The sequence below is a fragment of the Hipposideros armiger genome, unplaced genomic scaffold (assembly GCF_001890085.2).
Source record: "Hipposideros armiger isolate ML-2016 unplaced genomic scaffold, ASM189008v1 scaffold_866, whole genome shotgun sequence".
Taxonomy (NCBI): Eukaryota; Metazoa; Chordata; class Mammalia; order Chiroptera; family Hipposideridae; genus Hipposideros; species Hipposideros armiger.
The window spans coordinates 260,856-287,123 of record NW_017732216.1 but is presented as its reverse complement, the minus strand read 5'-3'; the positions used below and the strand labels follow the sequence as shown (position 1 = coordinate 287,123).

At 37.8% G+C, this 26,268-nt stretch overlaps 1 protein-coding gene across 15 annotated transcripts in view; it reads left to right on the top strand.

Moving 5' to 3' along the window:
• Nucleotides 1-26,268, top strand: part of PHLDB2 (pleckstrin homology like domain family B member 2) — a 245,504-nt gene that overhangs the window by 169,031 nt on the left and 50,205 nt on the right. For 10 of the 15 annotated variants that reach the window (XM_019629724.1, XM_019629722.1, XM_019629711.1 and 7 more), the window contains 7 exons: nt 3,387-3,530; nt 3,945-4,022; nt 4,801-4,938; nt 16,092-16,220; nt 21,843-21,998; nt 23,381-23,491; nt 26,062-26,151. In XM_019629724.1, the coding sequence (XP_019485269.1) occupies nt 3,387-3,530; nt 3,945-4,022; nt 4,801-4,938; nt 16,092-16,220; nt 21,843-21,998; nt 23,381-23,491; nt 26,062-26,151 (846 nt within the window). The remainder of the gene's footprint in view (nt 1-3,386; nt 3,531-3,944; nt 4,023-4,800; nt 4,939-16,091; nt 16,221-21,842; nt 21,999-23,380; nt 23,492-26,061; nt 26,152-26,268) is intronic. The other 5 variants (XM_019629721.1, XM_019629712.1, XM_019629719.1 and 2 more) reach the window with 3 other exon arrangements.

The window sequence follows — 26,268 nt, the reverse complement described above, 5'->3', positions numbered from 1 at the left end:
GGGGGGGGGTGGCAGGGAGAAATCCAGCATTGTTGATGTTCAGGCAAAGTAAATGACCCATCATTTGAAAATTTGACCTGTTGTCATCAGAAATTCTTCACTACCTTTTTACCTTCAATCTTGCACATTACTCCCTTCATGAAGAATCTGCTAGATTTTGTTAAGACAGTCAGCTGTGTGCTCTCTCTAAGGACTATCATTTTGGAGACAGGTTTCCTCCTGAAGAGGGCTGTGACAAGAAAGCTGTTGGTGTGTAAGTGAGCAGAGCATGACAGATGTTGTTCATTGCTCAAATTTGCAGTTTTGGAATAGGAGTTCTCCGAAGCTTGCAGCAGCATCCCTGTGGCAAGATGTAAGACTGTGCCTCCTTGAGAGATGGGAACTGTCAAGGGCACCTCTGGTTATCACACTGCAGCTCAGACAAAATGCAAGTGAGCTGGCGATGGGTTCCAGGGAATAAGCTTTTCATTTAATTTTTTGAAGACAGACATAGATTAATTACATCAAGACAGGAGATAAAAGAATCTTAAAAAACAAAACAAAACAACAACAACAACAACAAAACCCTAACCATTTGTTCTAGATCTATTCTTCCTTGAGTAATCTGCTCACTGAATTATTTACGTAACAAAGTACAGTGTTGTTATGAATCCGTTTAAAGGTCATTGGAGAACACAGGAATGTGTAAAATATTCTACGCAGATTTACGAAACAAAGGTTTTCATATTTAAGAAGCCAGACATGTACCATTCTGGAGCTTGCTTTACCTAACTCTTAAAGATGCAGGTGACCTTGGAAATATGTTCATTTTCATTAGCTTTTGTCAACCTGTCTACCACCACCTAAGGTGAACGCTGAGAAGAGTTCACTCTTCTCTTCTTTTTCTTGCAGTTTTATTGAGATAGAATTGGTATAAGCACTGTATAAGTTTAAGGTGTGCAACATAATGACGGGACTTACATATGTTGCAAAATGGTTACCACAGTAAACTTAGCTAACATTCATTACCTCATATAGTTACAAAAAAAATATTTTTTCTTATAATGAGAACTTTTTCACTCTTCTCTTTTTGAGTAGACAGAATGGCTACAGTGCAAAGCCCTCACACTTGCCACCTCCTCTGGTTGCAAGAGGTTTCTAAGACGAAATCTACGAAAAAACGGAGCAGATAGCAAGTGTCTTGTCCCTATTCTCTCTACCCTTTCTCTGTGTGGAGCAAATTGCCTGAAAGATGGCAGATTTGGGGAAGTACATACACGTGTAAAGGGCTTATTAAAACAGGTCACTCTCAGTGAAATCCTAATTATTACAATAAAAATATATCTGAAATAGTAAAATTAAAGCTTTCTTTGTCACCATAAAACTAAAGCTATTTAGTGGCCGCCACACCCTTGGCTCTCTACTGTTTTTTTTTTTTTATTTGGACATAAATGAGATTATATTATCTTCACCCAGTTCTATCACAAATCAAAGGTTTAGAATGCATTCTGAAGATTTCGCTTTTTATAAATAACAGTAAAAAAAAACAACAGTCATTCCTTAGATAGCATTAATTGCTATAAACAACCTCTCAAGTTGTCTGTTATTAAATATAACTATTGTGATAGATTTTCTCAAAACATTGAGTTACGCAGATACTTATAATTGCCACTATCACCTATCTGTATAGTTTTGCAGATTGTTCAGTTTTTGTTTTCTTTTAATGATTTGCTTCCACCCATGAGAGAGATATTTTTAAACCATGTTGGAAGTTGAAACCTAATAGGAAACATTGACCCAACAGGATACCAGCCTTCTTAAGGCTTTCCTGCTAGGATTACTCAGTCAGTGATTTCAGAATGCCATTCAATGTTACAGGCATTCCTCAGGCCCTAAAACAGGCACCGAGTATTAGGACAATGAGATTCATTGTCTGTCATGAAATGGACAGCAGTTGTTTTACTAGTCGATAAGATACAGATTTTAGGTGACAAGAATCTAAATGTCAAAACTTGAAAGTCCTGCATACCTTTGTTTTAATCAACCTGAGATACTTCTCACTCATTTAATCTCCTTAAAGGGCGGCAAAGTAGGGTAAAGAATAAAGAATGATACCTAACTTCTTAATGTTATTTTCAGGATTATTAAATACATTAAATGAACTTAGTGAGCTACACTAAATTTTAATGTGGTTTTTTTTGGTTAATTTGAATATCCTTTTTAATGATTAGTAAGTAATCTTCAATAATTTACATGTCCAAGCTGCCATTTTCAATTTCCGGTTGTGAAATTGTATAATTATTGACTTAATGATGCAAAGAAATTACTTCTTTTTCTAAGAGACATAAAACTTAAATATACTGGCATTCCTTGAGATACAGAAAAATGGGTCTCTGCCTCATGATATACAAGATAATCAACCTGAAATTCTTGAATGAAGAGACTATTTTCAATGCACTATATTCTCTTCTTAAAATCATGGGTGGTCACATTTTGGCTGTGTGTATGATCAATATTTCTTTCTTCCTGGAGCATTTGTCATAACTCTATTCAGGGATGTAAGTATGCCCTCTCTCAATTTCTTTCTTGACTTTTTCATTTCTTGCCAAGGAACTGTTTTTCTATAAAATTTATGAATGGTGACCAGGGTCTCATTTCACTATGTCACAAAAGGCCATTGGCCCAGTTAGTATCTTAAACATTATATAGGAGGAAGGTTCTCTATAGAATAAAGATAGTAAGTAGTATGCTAACCCAAAAAGTGAAATATGAATTAACTTAATATTGTATATTTTTAAAATATTTTTGGGGGTGAGAGGGGTCACCAAGGTAATTAAGCCTGTTTCATTCTGATTATTAATTTTTGTGGAACATTTCAGTGAAATTTGGCCAAGTGTGATGTGCCCTTGCTTTTTTCCCACCTTGTGTTGAAAATGAAATACACATGAAAGCTCATTTGTAGATCACCCTAGCAGTGGGACCAAGTGTATGGCTACAGGTTTCAGAGGCTATTGTAGAGGTACTCACCTGGAGATGGAAAGATACAGAGCTTGTGATGATGGTAGAGCAGCATACCCAAGAGGTTCCTGAGGAAGATGGCAAAGTCTTGTCTAGATTCTAGCTTTCTGCTGTTCTGAGTGGTCTCTATAAACTTAGAGAAGCCACTACAATTTATGTGGGTGACAGCTTCCTCATTGAAAAAACCGCTTAGTTATTTAAGCTTTTAAAAGATAGGAATTTATAAGTATCTGTGGGAAAATGCAGAGTTCCAAATACACTATCATAGGGATGCTTTTAGAATTCAAATAGGCACAGGGACTAAAACATTAGACCTGTGGCTGGTGTACAAATTGGGACATTCTGGAATTGACGTGTGAATAGCTCTTTTCTGTGTCCATTAACCACAGACCCCAGAGGGTATAAGTGAAGAACAAAGGATTCAGGAGCTGACTGCCATGGAAGAGACCCGGATAGCAATTCTGAACAACCTGGAGGAACTTGAACAAAAAATCAAAGACATAAATGACCAGATGGATGAATCTTCCAGAGAGGTATATGCCACAAGTTCATTTTTTACCCTCTCTTTTTTTTCTTTCTTTGCTTTAGTTTAAAAATATTGCTGCCCATTAGGGCACAGGCACTGGAAACAATACATAGAAGTCAATATGGGCAAACATTTTTTTTAATGGGTACATGTTCAGGGTGAAAATGCCTTTTTTTACATTTCTTTTATTCCTTTTTTTAAAAAAAATAAGAATAGATAAACATATTAAGCCATTTTTAATGTATGTATAACTAACTGACTTTGTCTTAACCAGTACATCAGGTCCTCAAATAACGTCATTTTGTTCTAACATCATTTTATTCTAATACTGACGAGATACCATAGGAACTTATCTCTTGTTTATATGAGTACCAATTAGCCTGTGGTAAAATTGATTTCGTTATACGTTGTTTCATTGCAGTTCCAAGAGCCTTTCGACGATGCTAGTGAGGATTTACTGTATATGCTTTCTGACTTGCTACAAGATCTGTTAGCTGAGGTACCATGAATTAGGTGTTCACATTCAAATCCAACAAACATTTTCTGAGCATGCTTACTGTGAGTTGGATATCATGTTGGTACTAGAGGGGAATTTACTTGTGAATCAAACATAGACCTAGCTTTCTAGAAGTTTGCAAACCGAGAAGACAGACTCAGACTATAACTCTAGTTATAGAATTATAACTGTAACTGAAAAGAGGGGCAATTTTTATATCACCTTCATGGAGTGAGAATGAGCAGATAATTCTGGGTAGGTGGGATCTATGCGTTTATACTCACAGATGATGCAGATAGCCCCGTAAGTGGGAAGGGACTGTTCACCTGTCAGTTTATGCGCAAACCCTGGAAACCCCTCCAGCTGGCATTGCTAGGAATGCCGTGCTTGCATGCTAGGCTGAGGTTAATTTTCATTTCCCATGCTCTAGGGGCAAACAAAGAAAGACGTGGCTGCTTCCAAGATGGTTCATGCTTGAGCCTGAATCTAAGCAATTGGGCAAAATATCCTTGAAAAGTGAGCAGAAAAGGGGTTATTATAGAAAAATCAAAGGATAAGATAACTAGTTTTCTTAGCAAATATACTCTGGCCTCTCCAGCTTTCTTATATAGGAATTCTGAGTCTTCTGTGGGCTCTCTGGAATGTTCTATAGACCCCACGATCTAGCTGATAATAGTAGTACTTTTTGAAATTTGTAGCTGTTAAAAATGCACCTCCAAAGTACACAACTGAGAATTTCCCTGAAAGTGAAACTCCTCTGAGCTTTGTTTTGTCTCCTCAGTTGGATATGGAATGTGCTCTTTTGGATGGAGAGCAGAAATCCGAAACAACTGAACTCATGAAAGAGAAGGAGATTTTGGATCATCTAAACCGAAAGATAGCAGAACTGGAAAAGAACATTGTTGGTGAAAAGACCAAGGTAAAAAGAAAATTCTATCTGAATGCAATTTTTATGGGCAAAAGAATGGTCGTATTTGATTGAATCTAAATGTTGTGCTGTGATTTTGGATTTGTGTGTCCTATTCCTGGAGACAGCGGCACTAGAGAAAAGTCTTAAGATGAGGTAAGTTGTCACCAGGTGAGAGCCGTCAGGTCCTGAGCAGCTGATGCTGGGAATGTAGAGCCTGTATAATTTCAAGCTGATATTCATGGCAGCTTTTCTTTCTTGAGATGAGTGAATTGCTTTTTTCATCAGCCTTTCTGCTCTTCTGATTCCACTGCAGTTTTTAAAGAGGTTTTTTGAATATACTGAACTTCTTTACCACCATTGGTTTCTTGTAGGGGTGGCTTAAGCATATGCAAACATGGTTGCCTCATTTCTTTTCATTTTTCTGTTTATTAAAAAGATGAATGGGTAGCATTCATCTCACCTGTCTTGCCTTGCCATGGTCTTCAATGCAAGTGCGCTGCTCTTTGAAAAATGCGTTGCAGTGTTCAGGGGTTCTTCACACACTGCCAAGTGAAAAGTGCTTGTGAAACACAGTTGAAACTTACTTGGAAAAGGTTTCACTTATACATTTCAGACCACAATCTGAATGTTCGCTGATATCTACTAGGAAAAGTATGAAAAATTACTTGCAGTTTTTAGAATCCAGGGTGATATGATAGTTGCGTTTTTTTGTTTGTCATTTATTTTCTCTGGAGAATATTTTACTTACTCTCCTCTCACTCTCTAAGTGAGTTACAGTTGAACTAAGCCTAAACTAAAAAATAAAGTTCCAGTTTTGGAAGGAAAAAGCAAAATGAGCTTTAACACGTTCTTTCTTGCTCACCAGGTTTTCTACTAAGCTGAGAAAAAGAAAAAAAAATGGCGGGTTGAGTAAGTTCTAGGGGTAATAAGTGGAAAGGGTTTCTGTTGGATGTGGCTTCCTTTTTATAGGCTCCTCTTTGTTTGAGACCTATAAAAAATGGCATTTGATCTTGGTGCCAGAGAATGAGCTCAAAAATATATTGTCAGAAATTGAAGTTAGATTAAAAGCTACACATCAATTTCTTGGTTGTCTGCTTGTCAAGATTAAACTGCACAGCTTTTTCATATTAAATTTTATGTATGTTCCTTCTAGCCCCAGACTTTGAAATAGTAAAGAACCCATTTGGGTAATAGGTACATTTTTCTTTAAAAACTCAAAAGCAAATCAAAGGGTTGATTGTCTAGTTCTGCAATACGGGAGTATTATGCTTTTCAAAGATTCTGCACTGAAAGAGCTAGAATCTTTCATTGGAGGCACCCTATGTCTTTGTCTTGGGACTAATCAGCATTTTACTGTTTATGTCATTCTGGAAAACTTGGGGGGAATAGGAATGGCGTTTCATGTTTCCGGTGAATCTTTCTGCTTTCCCCATCCATGTAGTTACGTATCTGTGTATAGCCCACACATAGCATCGCCTACAAATTCTATTTGTCTATCTGTCATTCTACACAGAAGCAAGTCAAGTCAATGCTAACTCTCACTTCCCAGGGAAAGTTGTGTTATGTGCTCCAGACCTCATATAGAGGAGGGACTCTAGGAACATGGCAGAAACAAGCAAGGAGGTGACCTCCATCCTGCCTACTATTGTTTTGGTGGCTTGATAGAGGCTGTGCATAGGGGACAGTGGAGGCCTGAAATATAGGATCAGCTCATGCAGCTGTTAGGGGATTAGTTGTTCTTGGAAGGTGGGATTATTGTCTGTCATCACATGGTGCAAAAAATGGCAGAAACTTGCTCTGGGTGGGGAATTCCAGGGGAGGCTGAGGGAAGTGGAAACTGACTGGACTAGATGGTGTTACAACATATTCTTGACAACCAAACTCAGTCCTGCTTGGCAGCATTACTGTGTTTCTCAAATGAGCTTATTCTACCATTTTACGACATGGCTATTTCATAACTTCCTTCTATTCCAACCTTTGGTCCTCTTTCTTCCCACTGGCTCTGAGATGATATCAGCACCTACTTCATGGAGAAGTTAGAAACATCCATCTCTTCACAACTAAGGAAGATTCTTTCTTCCCCTCAAAGACCAATGCCTTTGGATGTGCTCTGGGCCTCATGCCTTCCTACCATCTCAAGGTCTTCAGTCCTTCTGTATCCGTCTCCTCACAACTTCTTCCTCTTTATTGGACCCTTACTGTCAGCATGCCAACATTATTATTTTTTAAAATTATTATTTAAAAATAAACTGTCTTCCAACTACTACCTTATTTCGCTTCTCTTCAGCATAGCCAAACATTTCAAATAGTTTTCTTAGCACACTGTGTGTCCTCTTCCTCTGTTCCCCATTAACCATTCCTCCCATCCCGATTGGCTTAGGCTCCCAACACACCATCAGCTTTGCTCTTGTTAAGATGACTGAAGACCTACCTAGGTGCTGCCTAACCCACGGGGTGCTTTTCAGTCCTCTTATGATCAGACTCCTGAGGAGCACTCAGGACAGGGGACAGCTCTTTTTCTTGGCACTTCCTGGCCCCCACCACCCCTTTGCCTCCATGTACTCTCCTGGTTTTCTTTCTCTTCTCTTACTTATCCCTCTGGCATTTTTACCTCAGTTCCCTTTGCTTGTTCCTCTGTCTCTATTGAACCAGTTGTTAAGAGTGTTCATCTCTCATCTGAACCTTCTTCTCTTGTATCCTTGCATTCTTTTATACCCATGGCTTCCAATAACCTGTATGTGCTGGTGTCTATCAAATGTTTGTCTTTAGCCCACAACCCCTTTCTGAACTTCTGACTCATATCCTGTGGCCTACCTGACATCTCCACTCCGATATTTCACAGGTATTGCCAACTGAATGTCCCGTAACTGAACTCTGATCTTATCCTTCCCCTTGCTTTCCACACATTCCCCCCACCCCCACCCCCATCCTATGCTTTCTCTAGTTTTCCCAGTCTAGAAAATAGCCTCTCAGTCCACCTAGGTGTCCAAACAGAAACCTGGAAGTAGAGCTGATACTTCTTTCTCCATCACTCCCACATCCAATCAATTATGAAAATATTTCTCAGTTACTTCAACTTTGCTGCATCTCCATTAAAGCATTCTCTTCTGAGTCATCAAAATCTGTTCTTTAGTCCTGTTTTCATTTGATTCCTTTCCGCCCATTCTCTTCACAGCAGCCGGGGTGATTTTTAATAAAACGTAAGTTAGATCATATCACTCTGGTTTGTGTTCCACTGTATTTTATATAAATCTAAATTCCTTAACTGTCACGTGCCTTTCTGTCACCACTCCCCCCTCCCCACCACCACCTTCACACCATTCTCACCATGGCCTTCTTTCAATTTGTTTAAAGACCCATTTCCCTGCCCCACCCCACAAAAGGTCCCTTGCAGATCTGTTTGCCCTACCTGAAATTCCTTTCCCCATATTCTATGCCTTATTGGTTCTGTCTTTGAGGGTTTAGATTCAGTGTTTTCCAGAAAAGCCCTTCCAAACTTTTCCAGTTCAGATTACGTTCTCCTTGTTTTTCTTTTAGGCCTTTTACAAATCACATTTTATAATCTGCATTTGTTTGGGCTCGTTAGATAGTCATTTCCCTCTCCAGCCTGTGGAACAGAGGAAGGCAGTGTTATCCACTGTTTACCCAGCTCATAGTAAGTGCCAGAATACTACCCAGCATTCCTTGGGAATATTGTCCTTGGATCCCTTGCTAACGATGAGTCTAGGTTGGGCCTTAACAGCAACACTGAGCCAAACACCTGCCCAAGAGTGACACGAGGCCAAGTTTCAGGACAGCTGGGATGGTCGTCCAAGTGCACATGCCAGCGGGCTTGTAATCAGGCTGCCAGTCGAGCCAGAGTGCAAGACAGAAGGAGGAAGTGGCCTTCACCCTTTTGGATCTCATTTCCTTTTCCATACACCTGTTGCTGCCATCAGATATAAACTGTGGAATGAGAAAACCAAAACCTGAAAAATATCCCTGTTGGGCAAGCTCCGATTCAGATGTCAGTAGCACATCCTGTAAGCCTGGCTCTAGTGTTTTGGAGGTAAGACCTGGAGACATAGGAAGCAAGTTTCTTAATAACACCTCAGAGTTCAAATCCTGGTGTGAAATTATCCATGTCATTTCCTTGGCTCTCGAGACCTGTCTTTGGTAGTATTTCCTTTAGCTGAACTGTCATTTCTACTTGACATATTTAGTATGAATTAATATGTATTGAAGATGATTATTTATTACATGCTAGTATATAAAATATGAACTATAGATATATTTACATAGAAAACATAAAATGTGGGCCGGCCGAGTGGCGCGATGGTTAAGAACTCGCTTGGGATGCCAGAGGGCCCCGGTTCGGATCCCACATATGAGGGCCAGTGACACTGCCCTCTACAGCTAAGATGCTGAACAACGGCTCAACCTGGAGCTGGGCTGCTGTGAGTCGCCGGCGACGGCGTGGGCTGCAGTCCATGTGGCAGTGGGTTGCCATGGGCTGCCGTGTGTAGCCAGCAGCCAGTGTGAGCGGCCAGCAGCCGCAGTGAGCGGCCGTCCAGAAGCCGGCGACTGATCTGCCTCGCCTGGGAGGAGCGCAATGAGGGTGCCAACTTGGGCCAGTGAAGCAACGTCCTCCACAACTAGACTGAAGAACAAAAAACGACAGCAACTTGTCTGTCCCCCTTCCCCCAATTCCCCAGCACTGTTCCCATCCCCCCAATTCACCAATAAAAATCTTTAAAAAAAAAAAAAAAAAAGAAAACATAAAATGTGACAGTGTATTCAGTGTTCTATGTAGTGAACATTTTTTGCAGCAGCACCCTGAGCTGACTGTTCACTGCCTTTATGGGTGGATACCACTGTCAAGGGCACCAGTAAGCTTGTTTCCATGTGGCTCTGAGCTTGAATGCCACCTGCCTGTGGCATTCTTTGACAGTAGTCACATCACAGATAAAGCCTCTAGTAACATGGATAAACCCTGAGCAAATGTAAGTGTCTGACTCGAACATCAGCCCAGAAAGGATGTCGATTTGATGAAGCAGCAAGCAAAGAGGCCATCGTGTTTTCTTGGGGCGAGTGAAAGGAGAGAGGGTTGTTAACCGCGGCTCTAGTAAACTGTTTTAGTTGAATGGGCTTGGTGACTGAGCGTGGGGCAGCCCCAAGGACCATGAAGCTCAGTTGGGGCAAGTGCTGAGGAGAGGCATGTGTTTGTTTGTGTAGGTTTCCCTCCTGTCTTTGTCTATTTCTGAGTACATTAAGAATTCAAAACTAAAAATAGTTGTTCAATTTCCTCTGTTTTGGGATTAGCTTAGCATCCAAAAACCAAAAGTCAGTGGTACTGAATTTAAGTAAAACGGTTAAGGAAAGGCTCTGCTTCCATAGTCTTGTTGAAGAATCTTTCTATCTACCCACATGGTAATCATAAAGCTCAAACCAGCCTCTTGTTTAAGGCTCTGTCCTCACACAGATAGATAATCATCCTTTTTTAGCCCTACCGAATAACTAATCACACTTGAAGCTAAATTGCTCTACGCCATACAACATATTACCGCATAAAATCTTAAATTATTTCACAAAATTTTTTACCATAAGCATATATCATTGTATTTTAAATGGTTGCATTTTATTCCCCATCACTGCCTTGCCAAAGTACCTGTTACTTCCTCCCCACTCTTCCAACAGAGCCAGGGGAAGACCCAGCGCCAGCCCAGAATTCCTCAGCAAAGTGTTAATGCCTCTTGAGAGCAGAGCATGTGCCAAGTCACAGTCAGTGTTCAGAGGGACCCAGCCCTTCCCGTGCCTCTTTCTTACATTTCAAAGTTAGCTCCCTGGTTAGAGGAAGTGGAAATATATCATGGGATTTGGGGATTAAATCAACAGGATTCCAGATTAGGGTTATTTTTTTTTTCTTGTGGTTGTTTGAGTACATAAATCCTTAGTGTTATGATTTTTCAGCATTTTCTACACTAAACATCCATTAATTGTATAATTAAATTGTCAAAGCCAAAGTGGGGGGAAAAATCCTGAGAAAGCAATATAAGGTTGTGCTTCCTTAAAGGCAGGCAGAGGACGGGTTCTCAACAATCACCATTGGTTGACACAGGTCCATGTCTTCCCTCTGCAGTTCCAAAATCTGAAAAGTTTTGTGGAGACAAAAAGTCCTTTTGGAACGTTGGCACCAAAATTTAGTGGGTTCCAAAACCTGACTTTGACTAATATTCACATACTTGGTGTGAATATTTCTAAGTAGCTGCAGCAATAGTAATGTGCATAAGTACAGGGCACCGCCCCAGGCCTCACTGGAAATGCCATGTGATATATGCTGCCTGAACAGCCTGAACAGCGTTACTTCTCTAAAATGCAGAATTTTCTGAAATCTGGAACACATCTGGCCTTAAGAACTTCAGATAAGTGATTTAGAGTCTAGAACAATTGCCTACTCTATGAACCTGGGAGGATGCCCACCTCGCAAACAACTCCACAGCCTTTAGGAAATGGAAGAAAAGGGAGTCTCAGGGTGTATGGAGAGGATTTTGGATGGACAGCCCTTAAAAATGATGGCTTAGGGACTATAAATTTTAACACATCATTGTATTGATTCAAAAGCTGACCCAGTGTTTCATGCAACATGGCCGGTACGTAGTATATACTGGATTCTGTGCTAAACAGTTTGGAAGTTACAAAGATGGATCTTAATTTTTAAGAAAATCTTATCAAGCTAATAGGACTGCCACATTTAGCCAAGTGTGTGTGTGTGTGTGTACATGTACAGCATGCTCAGTTAAATTTGAATTTCAGATAAACATAGTAATTTTTTGCTGTTATTATGTCTCATGCATTATTTGGGACATATTTACATTAAAAGATAATTTGTTGTTCATCTGAAATTCAAATTTAACTGGGTATTCTCTACTTTATCTAGCAGCCATACAAGCCAATAAAGTGAGCATTTTTTCAGGGTAACCTTGAACCATCTGTTTAACAAGTATTGCACACTTAGATATGATAAAACCATTTTTTTCATTGCTATTGAAGAATTTACTGTATAGTATTGGAATTCAAATAGAGCCAGCAAGTTAAATTTCAGCTCTTTTCTTCAAGATTATAACTTAGGGGCAGCTGGTTAGCTCAGGTGGTTAGAGCATAGTGCTCATAACACCAAGGTTACTGGTTCGATCCCCGCATGGGCCACTGAGTTGTGCCCTCTACAACTAGATTGAAACAACTACTTGACTTGGAGCTGATGAGTTTTGGAAAAACACACTGTTCCCCAATAATTTTTTTTTAAAAAACAATACAACTTAAAAGAGAGGAAACTTATGTTACTGTCTTCTAACCACAGGTCTGGCAAATCAGTGATCCTATGACAAGTCTTGGATTATTACATTCATTCAAGATTATTGGCCACCCTTGTGTACAAATTCAAATTACTTAGGGTAAACTTATAACCATTTGTTTGTTAGAAGAGAATCATTTTGCTTCTGAACTTGAAATGCATCATTTCTCTCCAAATATATATTGAATATTGGAATCTCTCACAGTTCATTTTTCATTTCGTTTACTTGAGGCATTTAATCTGAATGTAAGAATTTGGGAACAAACAACTGGAATGATATTTGTAAGAGAGGCCTTTTATATTATGAAGTAAAGGTGCTAAGACCAAATGTTTTAAGAAGAATTTTTGGTGGATCCTGTATTAGAATCCTGTGTCTTCATTAAAAAAATCAAATTGTAGTTAACCGTCTTTGCTTCTCACGTCATCCTGGGTGGCTAAATCGGTGGTTCTCAACATGGCTGCCTATGAGAAAAGCTAGAGAAATTTTTAAAATACTTGTTCCCTAGGCTTTCTGACTAGGTGGAGGCCTGGGAAATAGTGTATTTAAAAGCTCTTCCAAGTTTTTCTAATGTACAGTCAGGACTAAGAACCACAAAGCTAAATAGCCTATATTTTATGAGGGCAGTAATCAAGTTCACTCTTTTTTCTCTGTCTAGTCCCCTTATAAATATTTATTGAGTGAATGAATGAACAACTCACTACAGAAGCAACAATATGACTGGTTTTATATACTGATTTCTACTTTCATTTGCCCGTGAATGATTTACCTTCGGCTGTATAAACACTTTAGGAACATCAGTCTTAAATGTAGAAAATAGGCAGAACCTGGCAATGAATTTGTGACCTAACTGGATTTTGCCACTACATCAAGAGAGAACAAGTCAACGCAAGAACAGTGCTGATGGAAGCAGCCATGTCCCTGGGGAAGTCTCATTCTGAATGTTCTTGGTTTTATAAATGTCCCCTGGTACACACCTATATTTCCCCGGAGTGTTCCAATTTCTTGAAATCTTAGTTTTTTCAACAAAGTTAAATTTGTTAAAATATGAAAGATTCATTTTAATTAATTTATTTCCTGAAAATAGATTTATGAATCTTAAAAAAAAAGTTATACTCTTTCCCAGTTTGGTGTTTGGAAAATATCATTGTGCCTATAGTAGTTAGAATAGGTGAATTTACCAATTTAAATCTGGGAGAAGAGAATAACACCCAGTTTTAATATTTTACATGTCAAAAACAAGAACCCCTGACCCCAAGAGCGCCATCTAATTGGTCCACCTATGTTTTGATACTTCAGCTCTAATTAGCTGCTTGCCCAGAGCTAATTTTCCTTTGAAAACTTCCTGGGCGATAAATAGAAGACAGGAATATTAATTTCTTTCTGGCTCAGAGTTGGTCTACTTCTGGCTCCTGCAGGCGTGATGTCACTTCTCTGGTCCTCTGTGATTTATGGCCGGGCCCACCTGCCACTAGTCCTTCTTTCATCCTTCCCCTTTACTTCCTTTGCCCTCGCTTTGGCCCCACTGAGCTTTTGCTCTGAGACCCAGGTAGTGGTCACAGCCTTACTGACAAACCACAGAGAAGCTGCAAAGGGTTCTGATGGTGCCTGCTTGCATCATTCTTCTAACCGCTCCCTTGTATGGAATTGCGAAATGTTTTGAGCACCTCAGAAGGAAGGCATTATGTAAACATCAGGTATTTTTTATCAGTTGTTTCTTGGTGCCTATTATTAACAGTAAAAAAATTAGAGCATCAGAGGAATAATTTGATTATTTCTTGGATTGAGACCTGTGTTTTAAAAGGCCAGTGCCTTTTCATATTATCAAATATTGTATCAGTGTTTTCTATCAAATATAACTTTAAATTTTAGGTCGTTGAACATATGATATTTAATTAGAATGAATAGTTTTCTTATTTGTTTAACTTTCTGTTTGGAACTAGAATTGCTGCAGGATACGGTGATATTGTATCTATGGTAGAAATACAGCTCTTTGGATAAAATTATTTTGCTGTGTAAATAGGGCAATCTTTGATCTGCACATACAGGAACTAACACAATTTCTTAGCCAAAAGGCAACAGGTGTTCTGTATTGCTGGTTTTATTATGGAAAAAAATATTAATTGTGAAACTAAAGACTAAATCTAACTGGTACTACTAGTATTGTATATTCAGTTTTACTATGAATTAGCACTTGAGACTCTTTCTTTCTGTGAATGACGCCATTGCTTTCTCCAATTCCTGCACAATAGATGTGCCCAATTTACCATCTGATTTACCATCAAAGATGAGGACGCTGTCTTTACAGTCTGCTAAGGTTTAAGTTGTGGAATCATTTTTAGATTGATATATGAAGTAGGCATCTCAGTTTTATGGCTTCTAGATTTAATCATTTTGAGGGAAAACTGCATTTTTAAATCAAAGTATACATTTCTAAAATGCCCTTGAAATTTTCAAATTTAAGCGAAAAATGGAGACTCACATGAACTGGTATAGGTATTGGTATCATATAGATTTAGACTTAAGCCATAATATCTTTTATAAAGAATCTAAATATATGTTTACACAGGAAATCATGGCCATTTGGATGAAGAAGTTATAGTAAGTATAATTTTATAGGACTGTCAGCGCTTCATCCTTTAAAAAAAAATATGCTTGGAAGCCAGTTTTATTTCTCCTAATTCACATAGAGTGATCTAAGGAAAGGAAGGTGGTGGTTATTTTGCTTATTGAGGGTCAGACTGTGGTAGTGCTTCATAAAGTGCTTTTCTTTAAGCTGAGAGTGTTACCCAAGGAGAGGATCAAGTCTAAAACTGACTTTAAGGGTTCAGAGTATTATACAAGTTGGAAAGACGGACACTAAACAGATTGAAGTTTTGTCTCTCAATTTACGAGGTGACATTGTAAGGCCATGCAATCACTGTGTTATAGTATTTGCCTATTATACACTGGAGAATGGTCAGGGTCACTTTGGAGTGTGTGGCTGAGAAGGGATTTAGTGTTATCTTTTCCTTTCTCTTCTATTCTCTGACTCCTGAGTGGTCTCCTCTCCTTTTTTTTATTTTTTTACAGTGCATGTTACAATTATTTTTTATGTCAGTCACTGTAGGGAAGCCCTTATCTCCACAGTGAGCATCCCACTTTTGGTATCTCTGAGCTGCCTGATTTACCTTCCTCTTGCTGCTTCATCAGTCTTGCATTTTTACTAGCTCTCTCTGCCTCTGAATGTGATGCTGTCCTTGCAATCCGATTTTCTGATTGCTTAAGCTCTGAAGTTGGCCAGATAGCTAGAACTGTTTCAGATGACCCGGGTACCAACTAGACCACCTAGCCTGCCTCTGACCTGGGAACAAAATTTCAATACTTTCCAAAGCTTGCCTAACAAATGCTAGAGCCAATTGGACTACCACAGTACTTGAGGTAAATGCCTGCTTTTGTTTGTCTGGTTCTCTGCCAAGTGGCTCTGCAAGGCTAGCTGATGAATTCAGTTAGTGTTTCTTTTGTTCTTTGTTGACCATTGACCGACATTACCACTGTTTCCCCTGCGTTTGTAATATGGTGGCAGGAAGGAGGGAAGGAAGGAAGGAAGGATGGGGGTCACTGCCAATACCCAGTGAAGTGGGCTATGTTTTGAGAATACAGAAATGGGGTCCCTTGTCTTTACTTCCACTTATACCCCTTATCCTGGTCACTAACAAGATAATGTTCCCACGTTCGTAGGTTGTCTAGAGTTTGTGTCTACTTGTGTGTGTTATCCTTGGGAAATGTTCACTAACGCCTGCTTAGGTGTGAAGGTAATTTCTATTCTTCTATTTTCTGATTTCTGAACTTCAGGAGAAGGTAAAGCTTGATGCTGAAAGGGAAAAACTAGAGAGGCTTCAGGAGCTTTACTCCGAGCAGAAGACCCAGCTGGACAATTGTCCTGAGTCCATGAGGGAACAGTTACAGCAACAACTGAAGAGGGTCAGTAGCAAACAGGAATGCGCCAGCTGTTTTGTTTTGTTTTTTACTTTTTATTTTTTTGTTTTTCTCAATTAAGTTCCACTTACCTCTTCACATACTATAAATTTGCATAAGTTCTGGTCGTTAGATACTTTTTAAATAGAAATATGCATGCTGACAGTATATATTATTTCATGCTAATCAGTTAAAAATTCCTCGTTAAAATCCTTTACTTAATTTATAATGCAAAAATGTTTCTGGAGTCATTCTTTATAACCAAAGAGAGCAATTCCTGTCATGTAACCATCACCAAGATTGTAACATTTAAATCCACTGACATTTTCCCCTCCCATTCTCTGCTGCATGAGTACTGTTTAATCCTTCAATGTTTGTTTTCTTAGCTTGATTTTATACTCTTGTTCAAAAATTACCCTATTCTCTGATTTCCTCCCACCACCACTTACCTTTTTTTTTTTCTTTCTGCTTCTTAGTGACATTGAACTAATTTCTTTCTGTTTCTTAGTGACATTGAACTCATTAGCACAATCAAACACCCAGACCCAAGATGCAGGGAAGTACTAACGTCCTCAACATCTTCTCATATGAGCTGCATGGTTTTTAAAACCTTAGTGAAGCATAGACCTTCTAGTTAAACTTTATTGGGTTATTCTCCCATTCTTGATGCTGGCAATGTTTAACTCGCCATGTTCTGAAAACAAGATTTCTTACGTAGATAGTTTCACAATCACTGACAAGCCCACTTACTAGTTCATAGACAACTGGGCTGTCTTCTCTAAACAGCAGCCCAAATAAACGGTGACCCTGGGGAAGCAGTCATTAAGAGTCCTGGACTTCTAAAGGAATCATGTAATAGTAATCAGTCTTGAGTGACTAATAATTTATAATTTCATGTGATTAGAACAGAAAGCTAGTTTCATTTATGTCATTATGTCTGTGCCTTCTTGGGAATGGGCAAGTTGAAAAATCACATAAGATAGCCCACCCTTGAAAATGTTCAAGATGACCTTTAATACAAAAATAGTTGATGTTGTGAGTAATATTAGATTATGAAAATTTAGTTAAAACTTTCCAATGTTATTGCAGAGGTTGAAAACATCTTATTGTCATAAAGAATACCAAATGCACACAGTTTAAACTGCAGCATAACAGTTTTAATATTTGTTATTTCTTACAATGTTGGATCCAAGAAAGTTCCAACAGTGTTTTTTCCTTTACTCGTTTTATTGTGGAAGCTAAATTTGCTGTAAGAAGATAAAACTTCTTGTCCCTCAATGTCACAGTTCTCCGGAGATCTTGTGGTAAAAAATGAGTAGGAAAAGAATAGTATTTGTAAAATTATTTTAGTTTATCATTTGTTTGTGTTTATGCTCATTCACAAAAGAGGTTGGGAAACTGATTTTCATATTTGTTTACTGTTTTTAAACTTTCCTTATTACTAAACTTTTTGCATAGTTGTAATACTTTATTTTGAGTCATAGTTATATATTTTGTTCTTCCTTTCCTCTAGCTATCCAGTTATTGTTTGTAATCTTTATCAACATTGCTTTAATGTTTATAAAGAATACAAATGTTTATAACAATTGGTAGATTCTATTAATATCCTGGACTCAGGTTGATGTAAATAATTACTGCTTCCTCAATCTAGCTTTAATAGGATAAGTCTATAGGGTAACTTCTATAGCAGAAATTTGTATATGTTCTAATAATTTTGAGTACAAAAGAAGAAAGGAAATGGTTCAGACAGCCTATCCCACTAATCGAAGGCAAACACTCCTTCCTCTCCAGAGTGTAAAATTCTTATATTAAAACCCCTTTCCTTAGGAGAGATAATGGGCTGTGGTAGCTTTTGTTCATCCAATATTAAGAGGTGTTACTAATTCTATTTTTCAGGAATGATGACCAGAGTAAGTCCTCATCAGTCCCTTGGCTTAATCAGTAAAGAGTTTACTAATTTCTTGAGTAGTCCATTCATACTAGGAACTTCCTTTGTTATTGCAACTCATTTCCCTTCAGACTTCAAACACTTCAGAATGCCACTTCATTACAACGTTTTCCCCAAGGCATTTTAACTAGATTCAATAAAGCTGATTTAATTAACAACAAACGTCATTAGATGGCAAGTTATACAAAATAAAAAAAAATAAACGAATAGGAAGAATATCATTTTCTTAAACTGTATGTTGTCTCAAATACTTAAGCTGAAATTGTAGAATGGTTTTGTGCATACAACACGATGGATTTACGACAGGGCTCCTTACCTCTAAATCATTGCTTTAGAGTCAGAATACAGTTTTGATCTGATGTTGATTTCATGGCCTGCAGTTGTATGTAGTTGATAGGGGCTCACCAATCCAATCGTTCCCTGGGGTACAAGTAGTGTGGAAAAGAAAGCTGAAGTTAGGTGAGTCTTTCATTTGCCAGGATAGGGTCCACTATTAGATGTACCCGGCTAGGACAGTTTTACTGTGCTTTTGATATTTGCTAACTGGTTGATTTTAGTCTCTTGATTTAAAAAAAAATTTTTTTCGGTGATATCTACAATTAGGAGAACGTTTTTTCTCGTTGACTCTACAATCAGTTTATCATTTAATGTTGGACAAGTGATTCAACCTCAATGGGCCTCCATATCCTCATATATAAAATGAAGAGGTAGTACTAGATGTAACATTGTGCAATTGTCTTTTTCCAAATTCCAAAACTATGCAGTTACAGGGTTTGAGTGTAGTAGATAAGATGGAAGAATGTTAACAAACCCTGAGCTCCATTTAAAGTTGCTTTCAGACTTGAACTTGAGCTGTCATAGATTACTTTAATCTCTCTGGGCCATACCATTTCTATTCTCTTCCTTCTGTCCTTCAACTAGGCAAAGAAAATATAAAGATCTGCATGCAAACTCTGCCATCTAATTCTCAAAAAGTTATTGGAAAGAAAAAAGGAATTGCATTGAATTTCCTTTAGTCAGCTGTTTTAGTTCCTTTCATACCTTACCTTGAGCTTGCCAGCCAATAGAGAGTTGTAATGTTCTTTTAGTGAGTGAGGCTTAATTAAAATTTTCATTCAATTAGTCATACACTTGACTTTGAGCTCCCTGTATATATTATTTTGTCCTCAATTAAACTTCTTGTGCCTCCACATTCCATTCTCTGAATTCTTATTCTTATCTAATACCTTTTAAAAGATTTTTTCCCCCTCCCAAGTTGTTTTTCTTTCACAGTATAGTTGTATATATACACACATTTCAATGGTTAGATAACTTGATCAGATTATTACACCGGTGGAATCTGAGTGCTGAGGTTAGTTTTAGTTTTAAACTTTCCTTCCTGATGTACTATTGTATTCATGGAGTGGTTTAAATATTTACTACAAATAAATCAGTGACTCTGTGACCTTCATGAGGTTAAAATAGAATGTTGCATATTAACCAGATGTGGAGTGAGTGACTGACTAGCCTAGTGTATATATGGTAAGCCATATATCCACTTTGAATATAGATTATTTATCAACTGAAAAAAGGGTTTATTAAGTTTGTGTCTCAATAATTTTCAGGCACAAACCAAGCTTAATGGAAAGACCTTAAAAATGAGTGTGTATGCCTGTATTAATAAATATATCAGCTAATGTATTGTTTCAAGACTACAGGTGTTTTCTTTCAAGACATACTACTTGAGTTATTGTTTAATTCCTTTAGTAACTAGATTTGGTCTGAATTCATTAATTTCTTTAGACTTTATAAGCATGAAATATCTGATAAATTTGAAATGTCAACCACTAAGTTGAAACCAAAACTACATTTTGTTTGGCCAATTAAAATGTAAAGAAGCTTGAAATGATAAATACGTTTTTTAAAATTGTTTTTCCTACTCTTAAGCTTTGAGAATCCACTCCCTGTGTTGACATAATAACCTTGTTGCTATAGTATTGGTCGTAATTACATGGTTGGTTACATGGTAGCTAACAGCTCTTCTAAGAATCATCCCCAGGATAAAATTCATTCCACAAAATAGAAATATATTCCATTTAATTAAAAGGCTTAATATATCACTTGCATAAAAACCAGGAGGGGGTGGGGTTAAATACTGCTATAGATCTAATTTATCATATATTTATTTTTCCAACTCCTTTTGATGTTTTGATTAAAAAAAAAAATGCCCTAGCTCTTTTACCGGTGTAGAGCTGTGAGCCACATAGTCCAGCAACCTCTTCCTTTCATTTATAAATTATATACTGGGGGTGCCAGAAACATGTATACACATGACTTGTATTCATCTTTTGTTATCAGTATATATTGAATATTACAATTTTAATACAGTTATTTTCCTTTCCTTCATTTGCTTAAAATGTATATGCATTTTTTTGGCACCCTCTGTATTTTTAAAAATCTATATATACTACATTTATAGTTCTGTCAAGGCTCCAAAACTAAGGAGGGGTTAGTGCTTTAAGAAAAAGTAGGTTGGAAAATAACACACACCAATTTCTGCACAGCCACAGATTTATTCCTGTCTGCAGGCATCACATAGGTAAGAGAGTGCAGACCATCTGATTTTTATGATTTCTGATCTTTCTTAAATGTCCTCAAGATTATCCACAGAGTAGCGGTGCATAATCTATGAGTCTGTCTTTGTGCCTGATGAAAGCTGTGGTTTCATTCTTAAACAGGTTTGCAAATAATTCTAAGGGATTCACAGAAGCCCTGTTTAAGAACCCCAATCTCCAAATATTTTTTATTACATGCCCTCTCAGTAAAATTATTTGAACACACATGTCTATATATATATATATATATATATATATATGTATATGTATATATATGTAATATAGATCATATATATACTTATGCATGCTCAAAAATATTTATTTGCTTTAAATAATGTACAGATATTACTCTACCTGTATGTACATTAAGGAAAATTTGTTGAGAAATTGTAAAAAGAAAGAAAGAAAGAAAGAAAGAAAGAAAGAAAGAAAGAAAGAAAGAAAGAAAGAAAGAAAGAAAAACAAAGTATAAAGGTCTAATATTTTCTCTTCACATCACAGTAGATTGTGTTTGGGGTACATATGCCCCTCTTAGAGACTTTTGGTCTGTCACATATGCCAACTTTTGAAAATATTTTTTATAGTCAACAACTTTGGAATCTTGAATTTAATCTCTATACTGAAGTCTCATTTCACTGGAAATTTGTGGAAAACAAGAATTTTCTCAAGTGACTGTCACACATTTGGTCTGTAGATAATGTTTAGGTTATTTATTGAATTCTTTTTATACTTCATGATCCATTTTAAAGCCTCCTAGTAGATTTAAAACAAGAGTTTCTACATCCACAGAGCAGTCTAAACCCAATGATGAAATAAATGTGCCCCCCCAGCACCACACACACACTCACACACACACACACACACACACACACACACACACACACACACACACACATCTTTCAATTCCAGTAACAGTCTCTGCTCTATGGATAAATTCCAAAAGGAGGGATTATTATAGTGTAACCCTGGTCAGTGTTATAATTGGAAAGATATTTTGTACTGTTTGCTTTTAATGATTTTTTTCTTCACATGAAGAAGGTTGCAGCCATCCTGGTGTGTCTTGTTCTCATTTCCTTTTCTCCAAAGGATGCCGACCTGTTGGATGTTGAGAGCAAGCACTTTGAAGACCTAGAATTCCAGCAGCTTGAACGTGAGAGCCGCCTGGATGAGGAAAAGGAGAACCTGACCCAACAGCTCCTGAGGGAAGTGGCTGAATACCAACGGAACATTGTTACTAGGAAGGTACTTCTGCCAGGTGGCACTCCATGTCAAAAATCAAAATGTACTTCTCACTATGTGGCAACGATAATCATTATTTTATTTATTTATTTATTATTTTTTAATATTTTATTGTGGAATCGGGGAAGGGGAACAGTGTTGGGGAATTGGGGAAGGGGAACAGCCAAGTTGTCCTTCAGTCTTAGCTGTGGAGGGTACAGCTAGCTCAGCTCCAAGTCCAGTTGCCATCAAGCCACCCGTGGGCTGCTCACGGCTGCTCAGCTCAAGGTGCCGTGTTCAATCTTAGTTGCGGGTGGACATAGCCCACCATCCCATGCAGGAGTCGAACCGGAAACCTTGTTGTGAGGAACACGTGCTCTCACCAGCTGAGCCATCCTGCCATGTGTTAGCAGCTCAGCGGTAACTCAGCTCGGGTGCAGCTCACTGGCCCATGTGGGAATCAAACCAGCGACCCCATTGCTCAGATCTTGCATTCTTAACCAACTGAGCCACTCAGCCGGCCCAATAATCATTATTAATAATCATGTAGCATGTGTCTGTCTATCTTTACATCACATCTGAATATCTTTGTGTGTTTATCATATCACATTTGCCAGTTTATGGAGCCTGCCATCCATATGCCAAATAGCGCTCCAAACTAGATAAACTGAGACATGTTACAGTCATTGTTACTTAATGCTGTAGATGAATTTATGAATAATATCTAATATTTTCTTTTATATGAAAACCAAGGCAGAGAATATTAGAAATTTAGATATTTGTTTTAAATTGCTTCCTTTGCAATCATAGTAACTAGATTCAGAAAAACTGCATGAACAAAGTCAGTTTGGGAATTTTCTCTGTGTCCATTACTCAGCAGTTCTCAAAGCTGGCTGATATTTTGTCACTATTAGAAACAGCCCCATAGCCCTGTGGAAATCCATGCATATTATTGACTTTACCCAACCCCTAGCACCCAAAGGTCCAGCCCAGAATTCAGTTCTTGTTACAGAATTTAAAATCACACCACAGCACTCTGTATTAAACCCATAAAATCGAGAGAAGGGAAGAGGAGAAGGTGACTTCTTAAGCTCTCAGTTTAAATAAAAAACTCCCTTGGTTTTTTGCCATGATGTGTATCCCAAGGTGATGTCAAAAATTCATTTATAGTCTAAAACAAGATTCCCTGTTGACTTCTAAGTTCTTCAAATAGACTTTAAATCACTTGAACTGTATTAGCCTTAGGTAAAGAAACTGCCACACAGTCTCTGGGTAATAATCACGGCCAGCCATCATTGAAAATGTGGTCCCTGTTATTCCAGTCACTTCTCCCCTTCCCAGGACAGACTGGCAAGCCTTTAACTGTCTAATGTGCATTTTTCTGTGATCATATTTTTTGCCTCCAGGAAAAAATTTCTGCATTGAAAAAGCAAGCCAATCACATTGTCCAGCAGGCTCAGAGAGAACAAGATCATTTCGTGAAAGAAAAGAATAATTTAATAATGATGCTGCAAAGAGTAAGTATTTCCTTTTCAGCACTGGTTGCAATAAAACACAGGTTTCAACTTAGGGAAAGTTGCTTCCTTCAACGCAAGTGCCTTTTAATAGTGAATAGTGGATTGTAATTTAAGAAGGACTTTTTAATATATCTTTTTAATTAATCCTCCACATTAGTAAGCTAATGCTCTGGGAATGACTAAGTATAAAGCAGAAAATAAGAAAGGATTTTTCCTCATGCTTTTTCACAGCGTGAAAATCCAACTATGAAAAATTTGTATGTTTTCTGATTTTCTTTTAAAAAAATCATACGTTTCTTCAAATAGGTAAAATACGTTCTGTTCTTTTTACAGCTGTCAAACATTTTGGCACAGCTGCTCTGTGTTTTGAGTTCCAATTATTCGTGTGTGGGTCTCCTTGGCAAATGGCCCATTGGATTTAGTTTAGCTAGGTAGACACTCCCACGTGGGTGGCAAGATCACCCTCACCAAACAGACTGTGTCTACAACCCAGCATCTACAGTGGCTGCGTGGAAAGGGATTCCTTTGCCCAAACTGCAGTCTAATTCCCTGATATGATCCCTAGTCTAATTTCAGGAGTAAGGCATCAAAAGTTAAAGTCGATGAAGCTACTCTCCCGACTGAGTCTTGCATGCAGGCCATTTCCTAGCATTATGACACTCGAGATCATGATGATATGAGATGGACCCAGAATGGTGTGTAGGGTAAAAACAGCATGAGACTGAACTGTGGTCCCACCTAGAGGAAATACAGCTGGAGTAGTCCTGTCTTAGCTGTTTTGAGTTTGAGGAAAGAGAAGAAAATCTGTCCTTCACATAGAATGATGAGTTCACTTGAGGTGCCTCTGTAGCCCACACTGAGCCCTGACAGCTCCCCTCCTGTTGCATCTCTAGTTTCTACAAATCTCTGAATGGAGCTGTATTCTGCATCCCTATCTCCTCCTCTAGGGAAGAACTCTACTCTAGTGCCATTTGTCTCCCCGCCACCATTTACCCTCTGCACACAGTATTAAATTAAATAGTATAATGTGCAGTATTTAGGTTGTTTCTGAAAGTTGAGCACACAAAAAAAGGAAAAAGCCTCTTAGGGATAGAATTTTTTAAATGGGGAAGCACACACAGAAATACCATTTCCTAATTAAAAATATATAAGAAATAATTCTCTTGTAAAAATCGTGGTCCACGAGTATTAACGGTTTTATTTTCCCAAATTATCTATAGCTACAGCTCAATCCTGATAAAAATACCAATAAGCGTTTTGTAGAAGTTCACCAGTTGATGCTAAAATGTAGCCTATCCTCATTATTCATGGATTCTGTATTTTTGAATTTGCCTTCTCACTAAAATTTACTTGTAACAAAATCAATCCTTGTCATGCAGTCATTCGTGGACATGCAGAGAGTGGGGAAAATTTTGAGTCACTTGACATGCATGCCCCCTGCTGAGGTTGAACAAGGCAACGCTCTGTCTTTTTTCAGCTCTAATACTACACAGTGTCCATTTTGTGGTCTGTTTAGTGCCATGTTTTCACATTTTTTGTTCTTTTTGTTGTCTAAAATGGCTCCTAAGCATACTGCTTAAGTACTGTCTAAATCCTAAGCACAAGAAAACTGTGAAGTATCTTATAGAGAAAATGCATGTGTTCAATTATAGTGCTGTTGGCTGTGAGTTTCATGTTAATGTGAATCAACAATGTGTGTTAAATAAAGTGTCTTTTAAACAGAAACACACATAAAACAAAGTTGTGTATTGATCAGCTAAAAATACTGTGACCATAGTCTCACAGAAACCCAACCTTGTAATTCCCCTATTGAATGATGGTTCAATATTCACTAATTCAGTGTTCATGACAACGTAATAAATCATTAACTGTGCAAATAATGAGAATTAACTGTATAAGAAAATGCAAAGGGTATAGTGTAGCCAAAACAACTTTGAACAAAGTTGGAGGATTTATATTGTTTTCAAGTTTTACTATAAAGCTGTAATGTTGCAGACTACTCATGTGTGTGGTGCTAGCATGCAAATAGACATATAGATCAATGGGAACAAACAGAATCCGGAAATAGACCCATACATACACTGTCTGTTGATTTTTGACAAAGCCTCTAAGACAACCCAGTAAGGAAAGGAAAGTCTTTCCAACAAACGGTACTGGATCAACTGGGTAAACATGGAAAAAAAGGAACCTCTACATGAGGAACCATCCTCACATCATGCATATAAATTAATTTGAGATAGATCATAGACCTAAACATAAAAATTGAAATGATTAAGTTTACAGAAATTATAGAAGTTCTAGTGTACCTTCATAGCCTTGGGGTAAGCAAAGATTTCTTAAAGAGGAAATGGCAAAGGACTTGTAACCAGAATATATTAAAAACTCCTATAACTTGATAATATATAAACATCAAATAAATAATTTTTAAATAAAAAGCAGGCAAAAGACTTAAAAAACTTCACAAAAGATATATGAAGAGTCAATCAGTCACATGAAAAAAATGCTCAACATCATTAGTCATCAGAGGAATCCAAGATTGACTAAGCTTACTAGATTTTGTGTTCCTTCAGGAAAAGGAAAATCTTTGTAATTTGGAAAAGAAATACTCCAGCCTCTCTGGGGGAAAAGGGTTTCCTGTCAACCCCAGTACACTAAAAGAGGTAAGCTATGATTTTTCATGTCCACTCATGTCGCCTTAGAAATCAAGAGATGTAGCTCAGTTTTATATGATTAGCTGAATAGGAAAAGCATTGACTTAAATGATTTAGGAAAGCACT